Source organism: the organism of the source record quoted next, unplaced genomic scaffold (genome assembly GCF_019419815.1).
Source record: "Pyrus x bretschneideri cultivar Hongxiangsu unplaced genomic scaffold, Pyrus_bretschneideri_v1 Contig48, whole genome shotgun sequence".
Classification (NCBI taxonomy): domain Eukaryota; kingdom Viridiplantae; phylum Streptophyta; class Magnoliopsida; order Rosales; family Rosaceae; genus Pyrus; species Pyrus x bretschneideri.
Window position 1 is genome coordinate 1,878,271 of NW_025999785.1, and position 15,538 is coordinate 1,893,808.

The 15,538-nt window shown below is 38.5% G+C and overlaps 3 protein-coding genes across 6 annotated transcripts; 2 read left to right on the top strand and 1 right to left on the bottom strand.

The window, feature by feature from the left end:
• Nucleotides 1–2,338: 2,338 nt before the first annotated feature.
• Nucleotides 2,339–3,906, top strand: LOC125470079 (ankyrin repeat-containing protein BDA1-like). Its single transcript, XM_048568539.1, has 2 exons — nt 2,339–2,919; nt 3,019–3,906. Exons 1-2 carry the CDS (start codon nt 2,347–2,349, stop codon nt 3,826–3,828), a joined length of 1,383 nt encoding a protein of 460 aa, XP_048424496.1. The 5' UTR covers nt 2,339–2,346; the 3' UTR covers nt 3,829–3,906.
• A 2,174-nt stretch (nt 3,907–6,080) lies between these two features.
• LOC103962872 (acyl carrier protein 1, chloroplastic) lies at nt 6,081–8,032 on the bottom strand. The gene is made up of 4 exons (XM_009375640.3): nt 7,868–8,032; nt 7,441–7,551; nt 6,791–6,913; nt 6,081–6,367 (listed from the first exon to the last, which is right to left on the bottom strand). Exons 1-4 carry the CDS (start codon nt 7,937–7,939, stop codon nt 6,239–6,241), a joined length of 435 nt encoding a protein of 144 aa, XP_009373915.2. The 5' UTR covers nt 7,940–8,032; the 3' UTR covers nt 6,081–6,238.
• A 2,379-nt stretch (nt 8,033–10,411) lies between these two features.
• LOC103962873 (vesicle-associated protein 2-2) lies at nt 10,412–14,301 on the top strand. Of its 4 annotated transcripts, none has more exons than XM_048568541.1 (9): nt 10,412–10,747; nt 11,154–11,207; nt 11,502–11,572; nt 11,683–11,764; nt 12,149–12,264; nt 12,339–12,518; nt 12,732–13,178; nt 13,385–13,462; nt 13,941–14,301. In XM_048568541.1, the coding sequence occupies exons 2-9, from the start codon at nt 11,159–11,161 to the stop codon at nt 14,055–14,057; spliced, it is 1,140 nt and encodes a 379-aa protein (XP_048424498.1). In that variant the 5' UTR covers nt 10,412–10,747; nt 11,154–11,158; the 3' UTR covers nt 14,058–14,301. The 4 variants fall into 4 exon arrangements, with proteins under 4 accessions (XP_048424498.1, XP_048424499.1, XP_009373916.2 ...); XM_048568542.1 differs by having other exon boundaries at nt 10,412–10,712; XM_009375641.3 differs by having other exon boundaries at nt 10,412–10,708.
• The last annotated feature ends 1,237 nt before the right edge of the window (nt 14,302–15,538 follow it).

Sequence of the window (15,538 nt, forward strand, 5' to 3'; positions counted from 1 at the left end):
CCCTACGTCCCGTAGCGGAAAGGACCACTAGGTAAGTACAAAACCAGTGAACATACATATATTGAAAATCAACTTCATAGTATAAAGTCATCCATCATCTATACTATAAAGAAGTGTTCTAAACATGTTCTAAATATCATATCGTCATCCATCAGATATTCTATAAGAACATGGGTTATAGGAAAAATAGTAATAATTCAAACTAGCCTTAGTAAGCATATTATCTCAAAACGTTTCATAAAACATAATCATAAAGTCATGCTTTTCTGTGTATGCAATTCTACCATTAATACATGCATTTTTAGAAGGGGTCCACTCACAGTACTTCGCCGTCGAAAAGCCACGCCATCTAGCAAAGAAGGAAACGCCACAGATAATCGCCCCTAAGCACATAAACGGTACATTTAGTCAAACTCTACTCAAACGGTTGAATTTGGGAAAACGGACATCGGAAACGGGTTCAGGACGTCGAAATTAGCCTTGGGGGGGTCCCGCACGAAAACCGAAAAAGTCAACCCCGAGGTCAAAGTCAACGGTCAAAGTCAACTTTGACCGTTGACCGGGTCAACGGTCAACGGGTCAGGGTCAACGGGTCACGGGTCACGGGTCACGGGTTTGGGCTTTAGGGTTTTGGGTTTGGTTTAGGGTAAATGGGTTTGGGTTTTAGGTGAATTGGGTTTGGGTATTGGGTTAGGACTTGGGTTGGATCCGGGTTGGGCCTAAGGGTTTGGGTCTCATGGGTTTAGGGTTAACGGGCCAGAGGCCCTAAAACAAACGGCCCAAAGGCCTAATTACAAAGGGTGTTGGGTTGGGCTGCCCAGGTTTTGGGCTTGGCAGGAAAGGCCCAAAGGCCTTGGGTGTTCGCCGGAGTCCAAAGAGGGAGAAGGCCGGATTTCGGCCGGAGAATTCCCAAGCTCCGTTGGAGCTCAAAACTCAACCAAAACATGTCATTCAATATACCAAATTGAAGCCCCGAAGGTAAGGAATCGAAATATACCCTTGTTTCCCGTCATTGTGGCCGGAGTTGGCCGGAAAACAGCTTGGAAGCCACGGGTGTCCGCCGGAAACTGGGTAAGATTCAAATGAGCATAACTTCTTCAATACTCAATGAAATTAGGTGAAACAAAAAGGAAAGTTGTAGTACTCAGCGAGACGAAGAGATTGATACCTCGCAAGCCGGCCAACTCGCCGTGGTTTGGCCGGAAATCGCCTCGAAAGGGACGGTGCTCGCCGGAAAACTGGGAAAGAGTCTCCGAGGTGGTTTCTTCATGGTTTGACGTCCAAAACACAACCACGGGGTTCGAAAAGAGTTATAGGCGTGAGCATGGGTGTGTGTGTGTGTGTGTGTGGGTGTGTTATGCTCGGAGAAATAGCACCGAGAGGGGAAAGGATGGAGAAATCAGAGGAAGAAAGAGAGAAGAGAGAAGAGAGACTTTTCAGAAAAAACAAAAGAAAGGGAAAGGGAAAGGGAACCGGAAACAAGACAGGGGGTGGGCCCCTTGGGCTCACCAATTAAGGATAAAAACAATTTTAAAAAGGAAGGTATCCCCAAACTTAGTGAAAAACACAAAAATACCCATTTTCTTACGAAAATCACGGGACGAGTTGTTACAATATTGCCGAAGCCGCCCGCCATAGGAATATAGTAGTTTGACTAAACTATGTGTTTGTCTCCAGTAAATGAGATTGTTTGTGTTCTGAATGAGCTTTAGTTCTGGTTTCATCAGATGTTCATTGTTTGATATGGCGTATGACAATCCCGTTGATGCGCGAAACTTGGAGCCAATCTTACAGATTGTCGGAAGAGAAATAAATTGTGTAGCTTTAATCTAATGAAGTAGAAAATTTTAAGAGCGTCGAATTACAGCGGCGATAGAGTAAAAAGGGCCCGTGCTGTAGTTTTGGCATTGTTTACTGTTATTTCTATGTTCCAAGACTCCTTACCATTCAGGTATCTGCAATATTGTTTCAAACTTCCAGCGAATGACGCTGAGGCCACTATATGATGTCACGAGATTTCGACTGAAAGATTATTCTAATTTTATTCTGAATTATTATAGTTATCTCGTAAATAGATTATGAATTTACATGAATAGAGTTCAAACAATCAGTCTGCTACGTGTCTGATCCCGGAATTTTGTACCTTAACAAACCCGAACAGGTTATGTTCATACGGTGAAGAATTCTTTGACCATGAGAGTGCTGCATCCCGGATTCACGCGCATTTGAACCTTGAGTGTGTCAAGCTATTCTTCATCTAGTGAAAAACTATTTACCTGCTCAGGCATATATATAGACACATTACAATGGAGATGAGGTGCTTATCAATCAACACAACCCTTTGCAATGGATGCAAGGCTGTTTGACGCTTCTCAGACGGGAGATGTCCAACTTTTGCATCGATTGCTGGCAGAGAATCCACTTCTACTTCATAGCCTTGCCCTAACTTCCACAGATAATCCTTTACATGTTGCTTCGATTGCTGGGCATGTCGACTTTGTCAAGGAGATTGTGAGGTTAAAACCAGAGTACGTCGAAGAACTGAACCACGATGGTTTTAGCCCCATACATATTGCATCCGCCAATGGGTATTTGGAAATTGTGGGGGAGATGCTGAGAGTTGACCGGAGACTCTGCCGGTTAAACGGAAGAGATGAGTGGACTCCTCTTCATTACGCCGCTAGCAGAGGGAGGGTAGGCGTAATTAGAGAAATGGTCATGGCTTGTCCAGAAAGTGTTGAAGATGTGACCGTACAAGGGGAGACTGCTATTCACCTTGCTGTTAAGTGCAGCCAGTTTAAAGCGATTAAATCTTTGGTGGAATTGATTGCAGAAATGAACAAGGTGAACGTCCTGAATATGAAGGATAAGCATGGCGACTCAGTTCTTCATCTAGCAACATGGAAAAAACAACATCAGGCAAGTACTATTTGAACCGTTGATCAGTACCCATTTTTCTTTCTTATGGTCATTAGAATTTTAGTCCATATTGATTTGTTAGTCGACTAATGCTCGCAGGTGGTGGAAGGATTAGTTGGAAATGAAACAATTGCAGGAGCCTTGGAAGTAAATTCTGTAAACGATAGGGGTCTCACAGCTTTGGATCTGGTCTTCCCAAATGAAACCGGTGATTGGGAAATGGAGGCAATCCTTCGTGGTGCTGGAGCTTTGAGAGCAGGAGATATAGTCCACTTTGGTGTCCAAGGGTTCAGTTCTCATAGCCATAACCATACACACACGGCATCAGAGACTCATCAGTTGCAGCAGCAGGAGCAACAGAAGACAAATAGGTGGGAATACTTCCAGTCCAAAAAGGGCAGAGACAGTCCTAGCGATGCACGTACCGCGCTGCTAGTTGTCGCTTCACTAGTGGCTACAGCCACTTTTCAAGTGGGACTCAACCCGCCAAATGGAAATTGGCAGGACAGCAGTGTCGTGAATAGTAATGGTACTGGCAGCAGCAATGAACCATTACACTTAGCAGGAAGGTCCATCATGGGTTCTTATAGTGAAGTTTCATTCGTCATTTTTGTGGTTCTCAACTCGATTGGATTTTACTTCTCTCTTTACACCATGATCGTCCTCACAGCCAATTTCCCTCTCCAGTTGGAGCTTCAAATCTGCATCATAGGGGTATACACCACCTACAGCACTGCGGTTGCCAACATTGCACCATCATATAACACCTGCCTTTTTATCGCCGTCTTCACGTCGGTTTTGCCTTTTTTGGTCGGACTTGCTGCCAAATGGGCTAGACACCCGGTCACAATCAGGCTTACAAAACCTCTCGGAAAATGGATCCTTCGGTTCTTTGAATTAATTTGGTGATAAAATAGTTATTGGCGGCTGGGAAGTAAGATTATAAAAGATGCCAGCTAGTCGGGCGACGAGTTGGGCCTACCGCCTAGGTGCCTAGACGGATATATGTAAATTTATTGTATTTCGTGCAAATTAATGTTTTTTTATACTTAAAATACATATAATTTCATCATAAACTAGAAAATAGAATAACATATATATTATGATGTATTGGAACATAATAAAAATATGGGGAGCAAATATATAATGTGTGTTTATTTAAGTGTTTAATAAGTCTCTTACAATTTATTGGAAACAATAAAATGCAAAAGGAAAATTCTCTATTTTCAATCTAAGTGAGTTGCAACCTAGACAGGTGTCTAGGCGGGTGCGGGTGCTTAGGCGGTCTAGGCGTCCTTTCTTAATTTTCAAATGTCTAGGCGTTAATCGGGACAGTGGTTAGCCACCTAGCGTCTAGAAAAGGCCTAGGTGGTGCTAGGCGGAGATTTCTAGAATAGTGGTAGGAATAAAACAAAATAAACAAGAAGCTTTGAACTGATTGTTTGTTTTTTATTCAGTGGTATGTCCAATCTCCAAATTTGAATGGATTTATTTTATATAGAGTTTTGACATTTAACACCGTGATATCTTTGAATATTCGCTCGCATTTGGATCTTGAGCCGCAAGCTATTCTTTATCTCGTGAAGAACTCAATTCCCCCGAACAGGTGTATGAAGTGAAGGACAGACATGGGAACTCAGTTATTTACCTAGCAATCTCTACGAAACAACGCCAGGGAAGTAGAATCTGATCACCTGTTATTGTTAAGAATCCGTTAAAATAACGGGTTTCACACGATATGACCCTTTAAGATAACAAATAACACAAACACAACAAACATGACCGTCTGTCAGGTATTTCAAACCTATAAATGTCGACTTCATTAATTTACTTCGAAGGGTTAACCCTGATGCAGATGTTCGGCCCTATGATATCAACTGAAATATTATCTCACCAATAGATTATGAATTTACATGAACAGAGTTCAAACCATTACTCTTCTGCATCTCGGATTCACGCGCATTTGAACCTTGAGTCTCAAGCTACTCTTCATCGGATGAAAACGACCGCGCCCATCGGATGAAGTGGGACTTGTAGGTTGTCCACAACCTAGTGATTGCTGCATTTTACGGCTTCATGTTGTTCATGTACCGTTCCAAGTCCATCTCGAAGTCCTCTTTCTCTATCCCTAGCCCGTTGGTACAGCGTTTGAATCAATAGAGAACCTTTTTCCTAACTTTTATCTCATATCATGACATAAGCAAGCATTTCTTATTGTATCGGACCAAAACCTCGCGAAGTGATCTTTACGGTGCTTCTTCTATCAATTAGATCATTTTATCACGCTCACTGTATATAGGAATTCAATCTGTTACTGCATAGCAAAATACCTGAGTTGATTGTGTCCTTTTGGTGTTGGTATGATGTCGTATTGTATCTTGGTTATGCAATAAGTATGCATCGACAGTTTTTGAGTAATTGATTTCCAGTTTGAATTGATCAACTTAATCAAGCGTGGTTCATAGCGTACCAATCAAAAGAAAATGAACTTTAACTCTTTTGTTTCAACTCATACAATGACATGATTAACGGAAACGGATTGAGGTCTTCTCTGGATTTTATACTCTGGAATCTAAGAATCAAGAAATTCGGACCGTTCAATTTAAATCTTGCAGTCACTATTAGTGCATCACACTGGCCCACCTCACTCGGACTAAAAATTTCAAACCGTTCAACTTAAATCATATAGTCTGAATTTCTCAATCTATGGGCTCCAGAGTGTTCAAACCGTTCAATTTAAATTATGTAATCCAAATTTCTCAATATATGGGCTCTTGAGTGTTGAGATTCAGAGAAGATCTCAATCCAATAGAAACTAGTGCTTTTAAGCGTTTTTAACTTTTCATATTATCAAAAGTATAGCATCCAGCTTTTTGGAAGAAACACTAGTTATGCCATTCTATTTGGAAGCACTTGCATTTCAATGTGATTAGCATTAGTGCTTTTACTAAAAACGCTTATGAGGATAAGTGCTTCTAAAAGAAATATTTTCAAACAGGGCCCACGACTAGTTTAGAACTAGCAAAGATGTTATAAGTTTAATTGCCTTTTCCGCGAACTGTTCTACCTAGAATGTCACTTGAAATATGTCAGCAGACATTGTAAGGTTATTCTTCAAGTGATCAGAATTCCACTGAGCAAAAGAAGGGGATCGAAAAACATAACACAAACTCGAAAATTCTTAACTTCATAAGAAAACCACTCAACTACAAGGTTCGGATTAACACAAAACGACTGAGTACAAAACCAGTTTACCAAGTACTTATCTCTAAAGCAGGCTAGGATATGAAAATACTACTCGACTCTGTTTCCATCGCTTCTAAGCCTTGTTCTTCTCAATGAGCTTCTCAATAAGATCCGCGGCATCCTGCACAGTTGCAATGGTCTGAGCGCTATCCTCTTCCACACTAATACCGAATTCCTCCTCAAGTCCCATCACAATCTCAACCTGGATGTGGATTTACATCAAAATAAGTTGGAAGTACAACATATGACAATGTACGTAACTACAGGAAACGTAACTAACGCGGATAGAAAAACAAGAAAAGTTTAAAGTTTGATGCCAAAAAATATCCTGATGGTCTCTTAATTCTTCACTCCCTAGGAATAAAATACTTGAAATTATAAAAAGGTCAAATATTTCAACAAGAACAGGATAGAACGACTCCGGTTGAAGAGAGATCCATTATAAGGGAGATTAAGAATTATATGTAACAAGTTTGCAGATAAACAACAACCGGAAGAAAAAAAAAGAATCAACGGCTGATCTCTAGCTTACAAACAGAGCAAAACCATGCTTATAGGAAGACAAAATTCAGGAAAAACAATGTGTCAAGTAGCATGTTAACATATTAACAATTATAGAATGTACCGTATCGAGAGAATCAGCTCCAAGTTCAGAAAACTTTGACTCGCCGGTAACAGCAGAGTCATCTGGCAATGCAAGTTGCTTCCTTACTATCTTAGACACCTTTGCCACTGTTTCTGGTTTGGCCTGCTCAATGGCAAACAGTTAGCATTACTACAACTCACAACAACACGATGACTGTCAACTTATTACGTTTTTCAAATAAAGGCCGGCTTTCTCACAAAAGAATGTTCACGTTTCACTACAAAACCAAGCTTTACTCTGTTGCGTTGCAAGTATAAAGCTCGGATTGAATTGTGCACATAAACCAAACCTTGAACTTGAAGACTAAGGGCTCGTTTGGATGTACTTTTAAAATGACTGAAAGCGCTTTTAGAGAAAAAAATTTTGGGTTTCAAAAGCATTTAAAGTGCTTTCTGCAAGAAGCACCAGGAAGCACTTTAAATGTTTTTTCAGGATTTACTTGCATGTTTACTAAAATTTCATTCTAAAAACATTTTCACCCAAAGCGTTTTCGGTCATTTTAAAAGCACATCCAAACGAGCTCTGAAACTTTTGACACTTCCGACGAAACACCAAATTATTGTCCATGAAAAATACAAAGTGTAAAGATCTAAGCATAAAATAAGAACAATTCAAACAGAAACACATACAGCGCAGGAAACACGAAGCCGCAAGGAGCGTTGCTGCAACCCGAAAGAAAGGGAGCTTCTTCCATAACCAGCAAGTGAAACTGACTTCAAACCATTTGTCCTGGATAAAGCCTGTTCAAAAATGAATAATTCAACAAAATTCAGTAAAATTCAAATTGTTCGTGCATTTTTTATCAGTACCAATCAAAACATGCGCAATTGGGTAGAATTTCAAAAATACAATTATATATGTAAAATCACATAATTCCAAAAGCATCGTATATATGTAAAATCACATAATTCCAACACAACAAAATATTAAGCTATATAATCGACAAAAACTATACCAACATGATTAATTGTTACTAAAATTAAAAATTAACTATAAAAAAAACTAAAAATGATCAAAATTGTAAATTAACAGTGAAACCGAAGAAATGGGGTTTACGAGATTTTGGTGAAACTGTTGGGGGGCGGAGCGGAGGAGGGAGATCGAGGAAGCTCCGGTGACGGCGGCCATTGATAGAGCTCCGGCGAGATCAAATTACGGGAGGAGGGGGAGAGACTCAGACGGCGGGACCGAGGACGGGAGACTGGGGAAGAGAGGTCGTTGGCAGGTTGGTATTTATGGAGCGGTGAGAAGGATTATGTGGTTGACACGTGTACTGTGACAGAAGGCAAGAGAGGGTGAAGCGGGGAAGCCAATAGACAGAGTGACTGTTGAAATGGTCGTCTGGCTCGTCATGGACCGACGGTACAAATGACTTCGACTTAATGGGCCTGAAAAAGTTGGTTGTTAAACTTCTGAATTTTTTTTTTTTAAATTTTTACAAACAACAACGTTACCGCGTTTAATTGCTAAAAAGAGGAGGATTTGTGAAAATCAAACCCGTACCAAGGTACATAAGCGATATTACTTCATGAATATCAATTTGTGATATAGAAACTGAGCTTGTTTGAGACATTTTGTAACATCAAAAAGTGTATTCCAAAAATTAAGTGTTAAAAGTTAAAAGTATTTCTGAATTGTGGAAGCACATTTTAAACGTTTCTTCCTGAACCACTTCCAAATGCTTTTCGAGTAAATATTTGAAACCTTTTTCCTAGCAAAATTACTTATTACAAAAGCACTCATGCACCAATGTGCTTCCACTCTCAAACGAGCCGTAAACTATGTAGTATATTTTTTTTTCGAATTTTTGATTTAAAATAGAATCATTTGAACTTGAATTTTTAATTTGGTTAACTTTGGATGAGCAAGAAATTCGGATGGGATATGCAACAAAAATTTCTTGGCCTTCCCTTTGCATGACCAAATTAATAGCTTCTCCCAAAAAATTATGAAAACCTTTTAGGAGCGTTTTTGCTAACCATCTTCAAGTAGTGGTAATTCTCACTATCCTATTTGCCACAGTTGGATAAGTTTAAATTTTGAAATTTGTGTCTTGGATGAGTTTAAATTTTGATATTTATGTTTATTTACCGCACGAATCTTGAAATTTAAACTTATCAATTGATTATAAATAGGGTGGTAAGCATCATTATCACTTAAGGCGAGGAGCAAAAACATTCCCAAAACTGTTTTGAGAAATGCTGAATGGACCCTCTCAAAGTGAATCTTTCTATGAACTGTCTGTCTTCTCACAGTTTAACGTTAATTTTCATATTAACATTATAAAACTTTGTGCTAAAGACATAAAGTGACAAAAAAATTCATAAAAAATTATACTTTTAAAAGAGTCCTCCAAGCATTTCTTAACCTTTATATTTGTTTTAACTTTTAAGGAACTTTAACCTTGATGTTATAGCTATCGAACCTTGTCACATCCCAACTTTGTTCGCTAATTTTATGCAAAAGCCCAATATAATCAGTATTTATTTGGTTCAATTCGACTGGACGGAAATTCTCGTCCATAAAATTTGAATATTTATAGTCTTCCCAAAAAGTCTTTAAGTTGGAGATATGATTCCAATGCCACGATGAGCTACTGTCAAAGGATGTGATGCTTTGATATTTGAATTAATTTACCAATCACACGAGGTCACATGGAAATACTTGTATGTCCGATAAAATGCTTTTATGACATATAAATACTTTAAGCGTTATAAACGTTTTTTTTTTTTTTTTTTTTTTCAACAAACAATATTATTTACACTAAAAGAAGAAGATGTTATAAACGCTCTTAATTACTAAAAAACTCTTTAAGCAGTTATAGAAGCAAACCCCCAAAAAATAGACTCGTTGTAGTTTGGACGTGCCTATAGCAGGAAAGAGATCCACTTCAAATCTCTATGCCCTAAGCTTTACCGACTAAGAAATTCTGATCGTTGAAGAGAAAGATAAATAGATCCGAGCCGTTCAATTTTTTTAGAATTTTTAGTGGGGCCAATAAAAGGCGTATGATTGAAATTGAGCAATCCAAATCTTTCGCTCCACAGCTCCGAACACAAAAATTTAAAGTGAATCTCAATAACTAGGAGGAAAAAAGATTCTTGCCAAATCTTTTTCATGGGGATCCGGCGATTATGACCGTTCATCGTATATAGTGCAGTCAGTTTTCGTTAGATACTATTTATATTTAATTTTAAATTTCAAATGATTTCTGATCGTACAATGTAGAAGAACAGACATGATCGCAGAATCTTCCAGATCCCCAGGAGGATTCTTTTCCAACTAGGAGCGGTTAGCGAGGAGGGACTTGCCAGATCGTACATTCCACGGTGTCAATATTTGAATGAAGGGATCTGGTGTACTTTTCCCGGAGCCTGTTTTTCCTTTGTTTGGGCTCCCGCCTCATTTCAACCCGACCCATTGAGGTAAAATACCGAAAACAGGAGTCGGTAGAACCCGACCCAGTAAGAGCAAGACGGAGTTTCCCACCGTCCTAACGGCGGGTACAACTAACGCTCGCCAGCAGGAATACTACTTTCGGGTTGGTTGCCCGTCACTTTCTCCCCGTCAATAGATCATTAAGCTTCCACCGTAATACTTCAGACCACCACACACACAAACACGCCCTTCTCTCTCTCCTCTCCCTCCCTCTCTCTCTCTCTCTAGAATCCAGCGACTGACCACCTGCTTGGATTTATCGATTCCACCAAATCACCTTTCCATCCTTGTTCCATCGATTATGTTATATAATTCATCCAAACGCGGCCTTTCTACTTCCTCACCGTTTCTCCCTCGGTAAACGCTTCCGCAACTTCCCCTCCTCCTCCTCTCTCTCTGTGATCCAAACGTCGTCGTTTTCCGAAGTCCATCCCCGGTGAACGCGTTCTGACGATCCGAGTGAGTGAGAAGCGAGTCAACTCTCTCTCTGAACGCTGTGTTAGTGATTTTGTACTTGATTTGTTATCTGGTCTGTGTTGTGTCCTGTTTGGTTGCTGAGGAAAAAAAAAGGAAAAAAAAAGCAGAGTGCGGGAAAATGGAATTTGATTGAGTTCGATTTCCGCGGCAAACTTTATTGCGAATCGCGAATCGCGAATCTCTTCTTTTTGTTTTGGGATCTAGTGCTCCAAAACTTTTTCGTGACTTTTCGTTAATTATTATTCTGCTGGGACCCCAAGGATTCGATAATTTGAATCATATTCGTAATCGATTAGTAAATTTTTGTTTCTGAGATTTTCTCAGCAACCAAACAGCCGGTTAGTCGCTAACATATACTATCATATATGTGGACTCTGAAGGAATTTTTTATTTCTGATTATATTTTTATTGTTTCATTGCTATGCAGTAACAATGAGTACGCAGCTGTTAGAGATTCAGCCAAAGGAATTGAAGTTCTTATGTAAGTTCGTCATTGATTGATGACCAATGCTAATCATTTTCTTTTTGATTTAGTGTTTATTCGATCGCTACAATAATCGTTATTTGAAATTTTTTAACGTTTTGGTGTTGCTGACTTACTGGTTTTGCTGATATCATGTAGTTTACATCTTTTCTAGATTTTTTGTACCGAACAGAAGATCGATTTTGAAACTATGAACACTGAACAGATTGATTCACGTTCTTGTTAGATATGTTATGTTTTGTTTGTCCATTGCTTTTAAATTGTAAACTGATGGCGAAATATTTCTCGTAGTTGAATTGAAGAAGCAAAGCTCATGCTCGATTCGGCTTACCAACCTGACTGACAACTATGTTGCTTTTAAGGTGCATATTGCAATTTGTTTGTTTTTCAAATTAGTGAAAACAGCATACGTGCATTTGGTTGAGTATGATGAAATATTAGATGGGTTGTAATTTAGTGATGAAATTCGCAGGTTAAGACTACATCACCTAAGAAATACTGTGTGCGCCCAAATGTTGGTGTTGTCTTGCCGAATTCAACTTCTGAGTTTTCAGGTATGCTTTTTCGTGTATTTCATTTGGTACATTTCAAGCACGTGTTAATGTTTGATTGTTCATGTAAATATTACTTTGTCGGTATGTAGAGAAGCATGAACTTTGACACTTAAGTTCCACTTCTGAATTTTTGGTTTAAGATGACAGGAGAAAAAGATTAACCGTACATTGACATTTTTTATACATGCTGTCTCCTCGTGGATAGAGTACATTTACTACTATAAGGTTTTCGGGTTGCTTTTACATGCTTTAGGCATCATTTTTTTGGCATGTGATTCATCACAATGTAATGACATCATTTCTTTGGGTTTAAATTGCATAACTTTCTGATAGTTTTCTTCTTTACTGGGTCTTGTTATAACCATTTAAATTTTGTCAACATAGTTATGATGCAAGCACCACGAACCAGTATGACAGATATGGATTGCAAAGATAAGTTCTTAATCCAGAGCACGATTGTTTCTTCTGCGACAACTGACGAGGATATTACATCTAGCATGGTAAAGTCTTGGTAGTTATTTTTGGTCTTGAGATTTTGTATTGATTTCTCATAGTTTATATTTTGCATTCACAGTTTTCTAAAGATGGTGGCAAGTACATTGAAGAGAAAAAGCTAAGAGTTACCCTCGTTAGTCCACCCAACTCACCAATGCTGTCACCAATGAAGGTAGACTTGAAGCAGGGGCTCGGTCATGAACACTCATTTCTAAAAGATCAATTTGGTGGAGTTGAAATCCCCCCTCCGCTGAACAAGGTTAGAGAATCTATTTGGCAGTGTTTGATTCTCTTCCTCTCTCCCGCTCCCCCTCCCCTCCCTTCCTTCCCTCCCATGGGCGTGCAGAAAACTCAGCGTAGTAGAATTTTTTCAGGAAGTTGGAATATTTTCTTGGTATGCTGTTTGTGGTTCAAGTACACGGTGCAAAATTCACTTCCGGAATCTCATTTTTGGGTTCTTATTTTGGACCAGGTTACTAATGATGTGAAGTTCACAGCTACTAGTGAGAAGCCAAACCCATCAACGAAAACTGAGTTGAAACCGTCAAAGGATGTAGAGTTGAAACCAGAAAAAGACGTTGAGCTGAAACCAGAAAAAGATTTTGAGTTGAAATCAACAAAAGACGTGGAGCTGAAGCCAGCAAAATATGAGGCATTGGAACCAGAAAAAGATATGGAGGTGAAACCAGAAAAAGAGGCAGAGTTGAAACCAAAAAAAGAGGCGGAGTTGAAACAAGTAATAGATGTGGAGCTAAAATCAGCAAAGGATGTGGAATTGAAACCGCCGAAGGCTATGGAGTTTAAACTGGCAAAAGATGTGGAGTTGAATGCAACAAAGATTGTGGAAGATTTGGAGTTAGTTAAGGATATCCAAGAGATGAAATCAAAGCTAAATGCACTTGAATTAAAGCTGAGCCAGGTTTTGGTCTTGAACAGAATTTTCTTTCGAAACATATGATATTATTGTGGTTCTTATTATTTGTCCGTGCGTTGCTTGTACAAACTGACCTCTAGGCTCTAGCAGTATTCCTCTACATCATGCAAAGAATTTGTTCAGTGGTTATACACTACATGAACAGTTTTCAAAATGCAATATTAACCAGGTTTCTGTTCTTTGTTTTTCAGGCTGAAGTTACTATTTTAAAGCTAACAGAGGAGAGGAGTTCAAGCATTCAAGAAACGAGAATTATGCAGGAGCAATTAGTACATTTCTCGCACCCCTTCCTTTTTTATATTCTCGCAACTCTTTTTGTTTGTCTAGTGATGAATCCGCAGAAGTCTGAATTATCTGGTCGTGTGGTTATTACCCGTGGAAGGCTTGGATAACCCACTGTCAAATGATCTGAGCTCAAATGTTTTGAACTGTTTTTCAAGTTTTATTTCGGGTTTGTTGTAATGTTCATCCTACTGTTCTTTCTTCAACTGCGCATATTTTACCATGAAAATGGTTGTGGCCGCTTTTCAAATTTTAACCCAGCTGCATTGCATTTACAAAATATAAAATTTTGAGCCAGGTGCATTGCATTTACAACATTTATATTAAGGAAATTTCAGAAACAACGTTCGTTTAGCAAACGAGTCAGGATTTCTAAGGACTGCAGCAAGTTTTTCGAACACATGCTAATCTCTTTAACGCTGCACACTCGTGTTTGCACTTATTAAGACTTGTTCATGATTGCAGGCACGACTGAGTAGAAGAGGTGTGGATGTGAAAACAGTCCATGTCGGATTTCCTCTCCTATTTGTTTGTATGGTGGCGATCATCAGTGTTGCTTTCGGATACTGTCTACGCCCTTGAAAAACATGTGCATGAAGCTAGAACCGTCGACGGCAGTTAGATAGATACGTATAAAAGAAACCGTCTTCCCCGTTATAAATGTACAGATGAGGTATAGAGGGGAGAATCTAGCCAAATTTACTCACAGTAGAGATATACTCTGTTTTTTAGTTTTCTGTAAGGTTTGCCTTATGTACTTGTTTTGAAAGCATGGTGTTTTGAAGGAACTATATGTGCTACTCTAATGGTGTTTATATTTTGGTGATCGTGGTCTTATATTATGTAAATCGCTTGTTTAATCATTAATTTAAAATGAAAAAAATATTAAATACATGGAGCGGTCCGGTGTGCCAACACATAGCGTCTAGATGTAATAATGCATTATTGGACCGAGACGTCACAATAACAATAAACTAGTGTTATATAAGTTATTTTCCTAGACATGATCTCTATGTACTCCTTGTTTTGAAAGCATGGTGTTTTGAAGGAAACTATGTGTCCTACTCTAATGGTGTTTATATTTGATGATCGTGGTCTTATGCTATGTTAATCGCTTGTTTAATCATTAATTTAAAATGAAAAAATATTAAATACATGGAGTGATTCGGTGTGTCGACATATAGTGTCTTGGTATAATAATGTACTATCGGGTCGATACGTCACAATAACAATAAACTGATGTCATATAAGTTATTTTCCTAGACATGATCTCTATGTACTCCAATCGGTTATATGCAAACAAGCTTTAGCTTGCTGCCAGTAGGATCCACGCTATTGGCTACGATGTTGGCCACCAACTCTCCGATGGGCCACCAACTCTTTGACTTGTATAATTATATATAACGTATGTAATCGTGTTTCGAGCATTATGAAAATCTTTTTCCTTTTATGCCATGGCCTCTTTAAATGTTCCCTTAAAATTTTATTTTATTTGGATTGGATTTGTTTGATTTCATCCATATTTTCAAGGGAAAAAAATTCATTTTAGAAACGAAAAAAGCATACCATTATTTGCTACCAAATTAGTTCATGTGCATTTTGGTAAATAGAATTTTAAATATTTTATAGTTTACCATATCTAGAAGATTTTGTTTTCCAATCATTTGACTCATTACCATGTTTGGTAATTAGAAAATAATGGTACTCCTACTATAAATAAGGGTACATCAATCTCCGTAATTTCATCTTGTACTCGAAATTTCATTATTAATCACATATTTCGACTCTCAGAAATGAGAAATGGAGAAATTCATACTCAAGTTGACTTTCTTGGTGACTCTTTTGGTTTTTGTCTCTTGTAAGTCTTTCTCACATTGTGTTTTGTTAACATACTTGTATGTTTATTTGTCCGCGGTCCACATACTTGAACATACCACTTCACGAGCTCGTTGTTGATGTCACATTATTAGTTGATTTCAACTACAAGAATATTGACAATGTTTAAAATATTGATATGCAAATTTATGGAAATAACGATTGATAGATCGCTATCGATGCCTTCG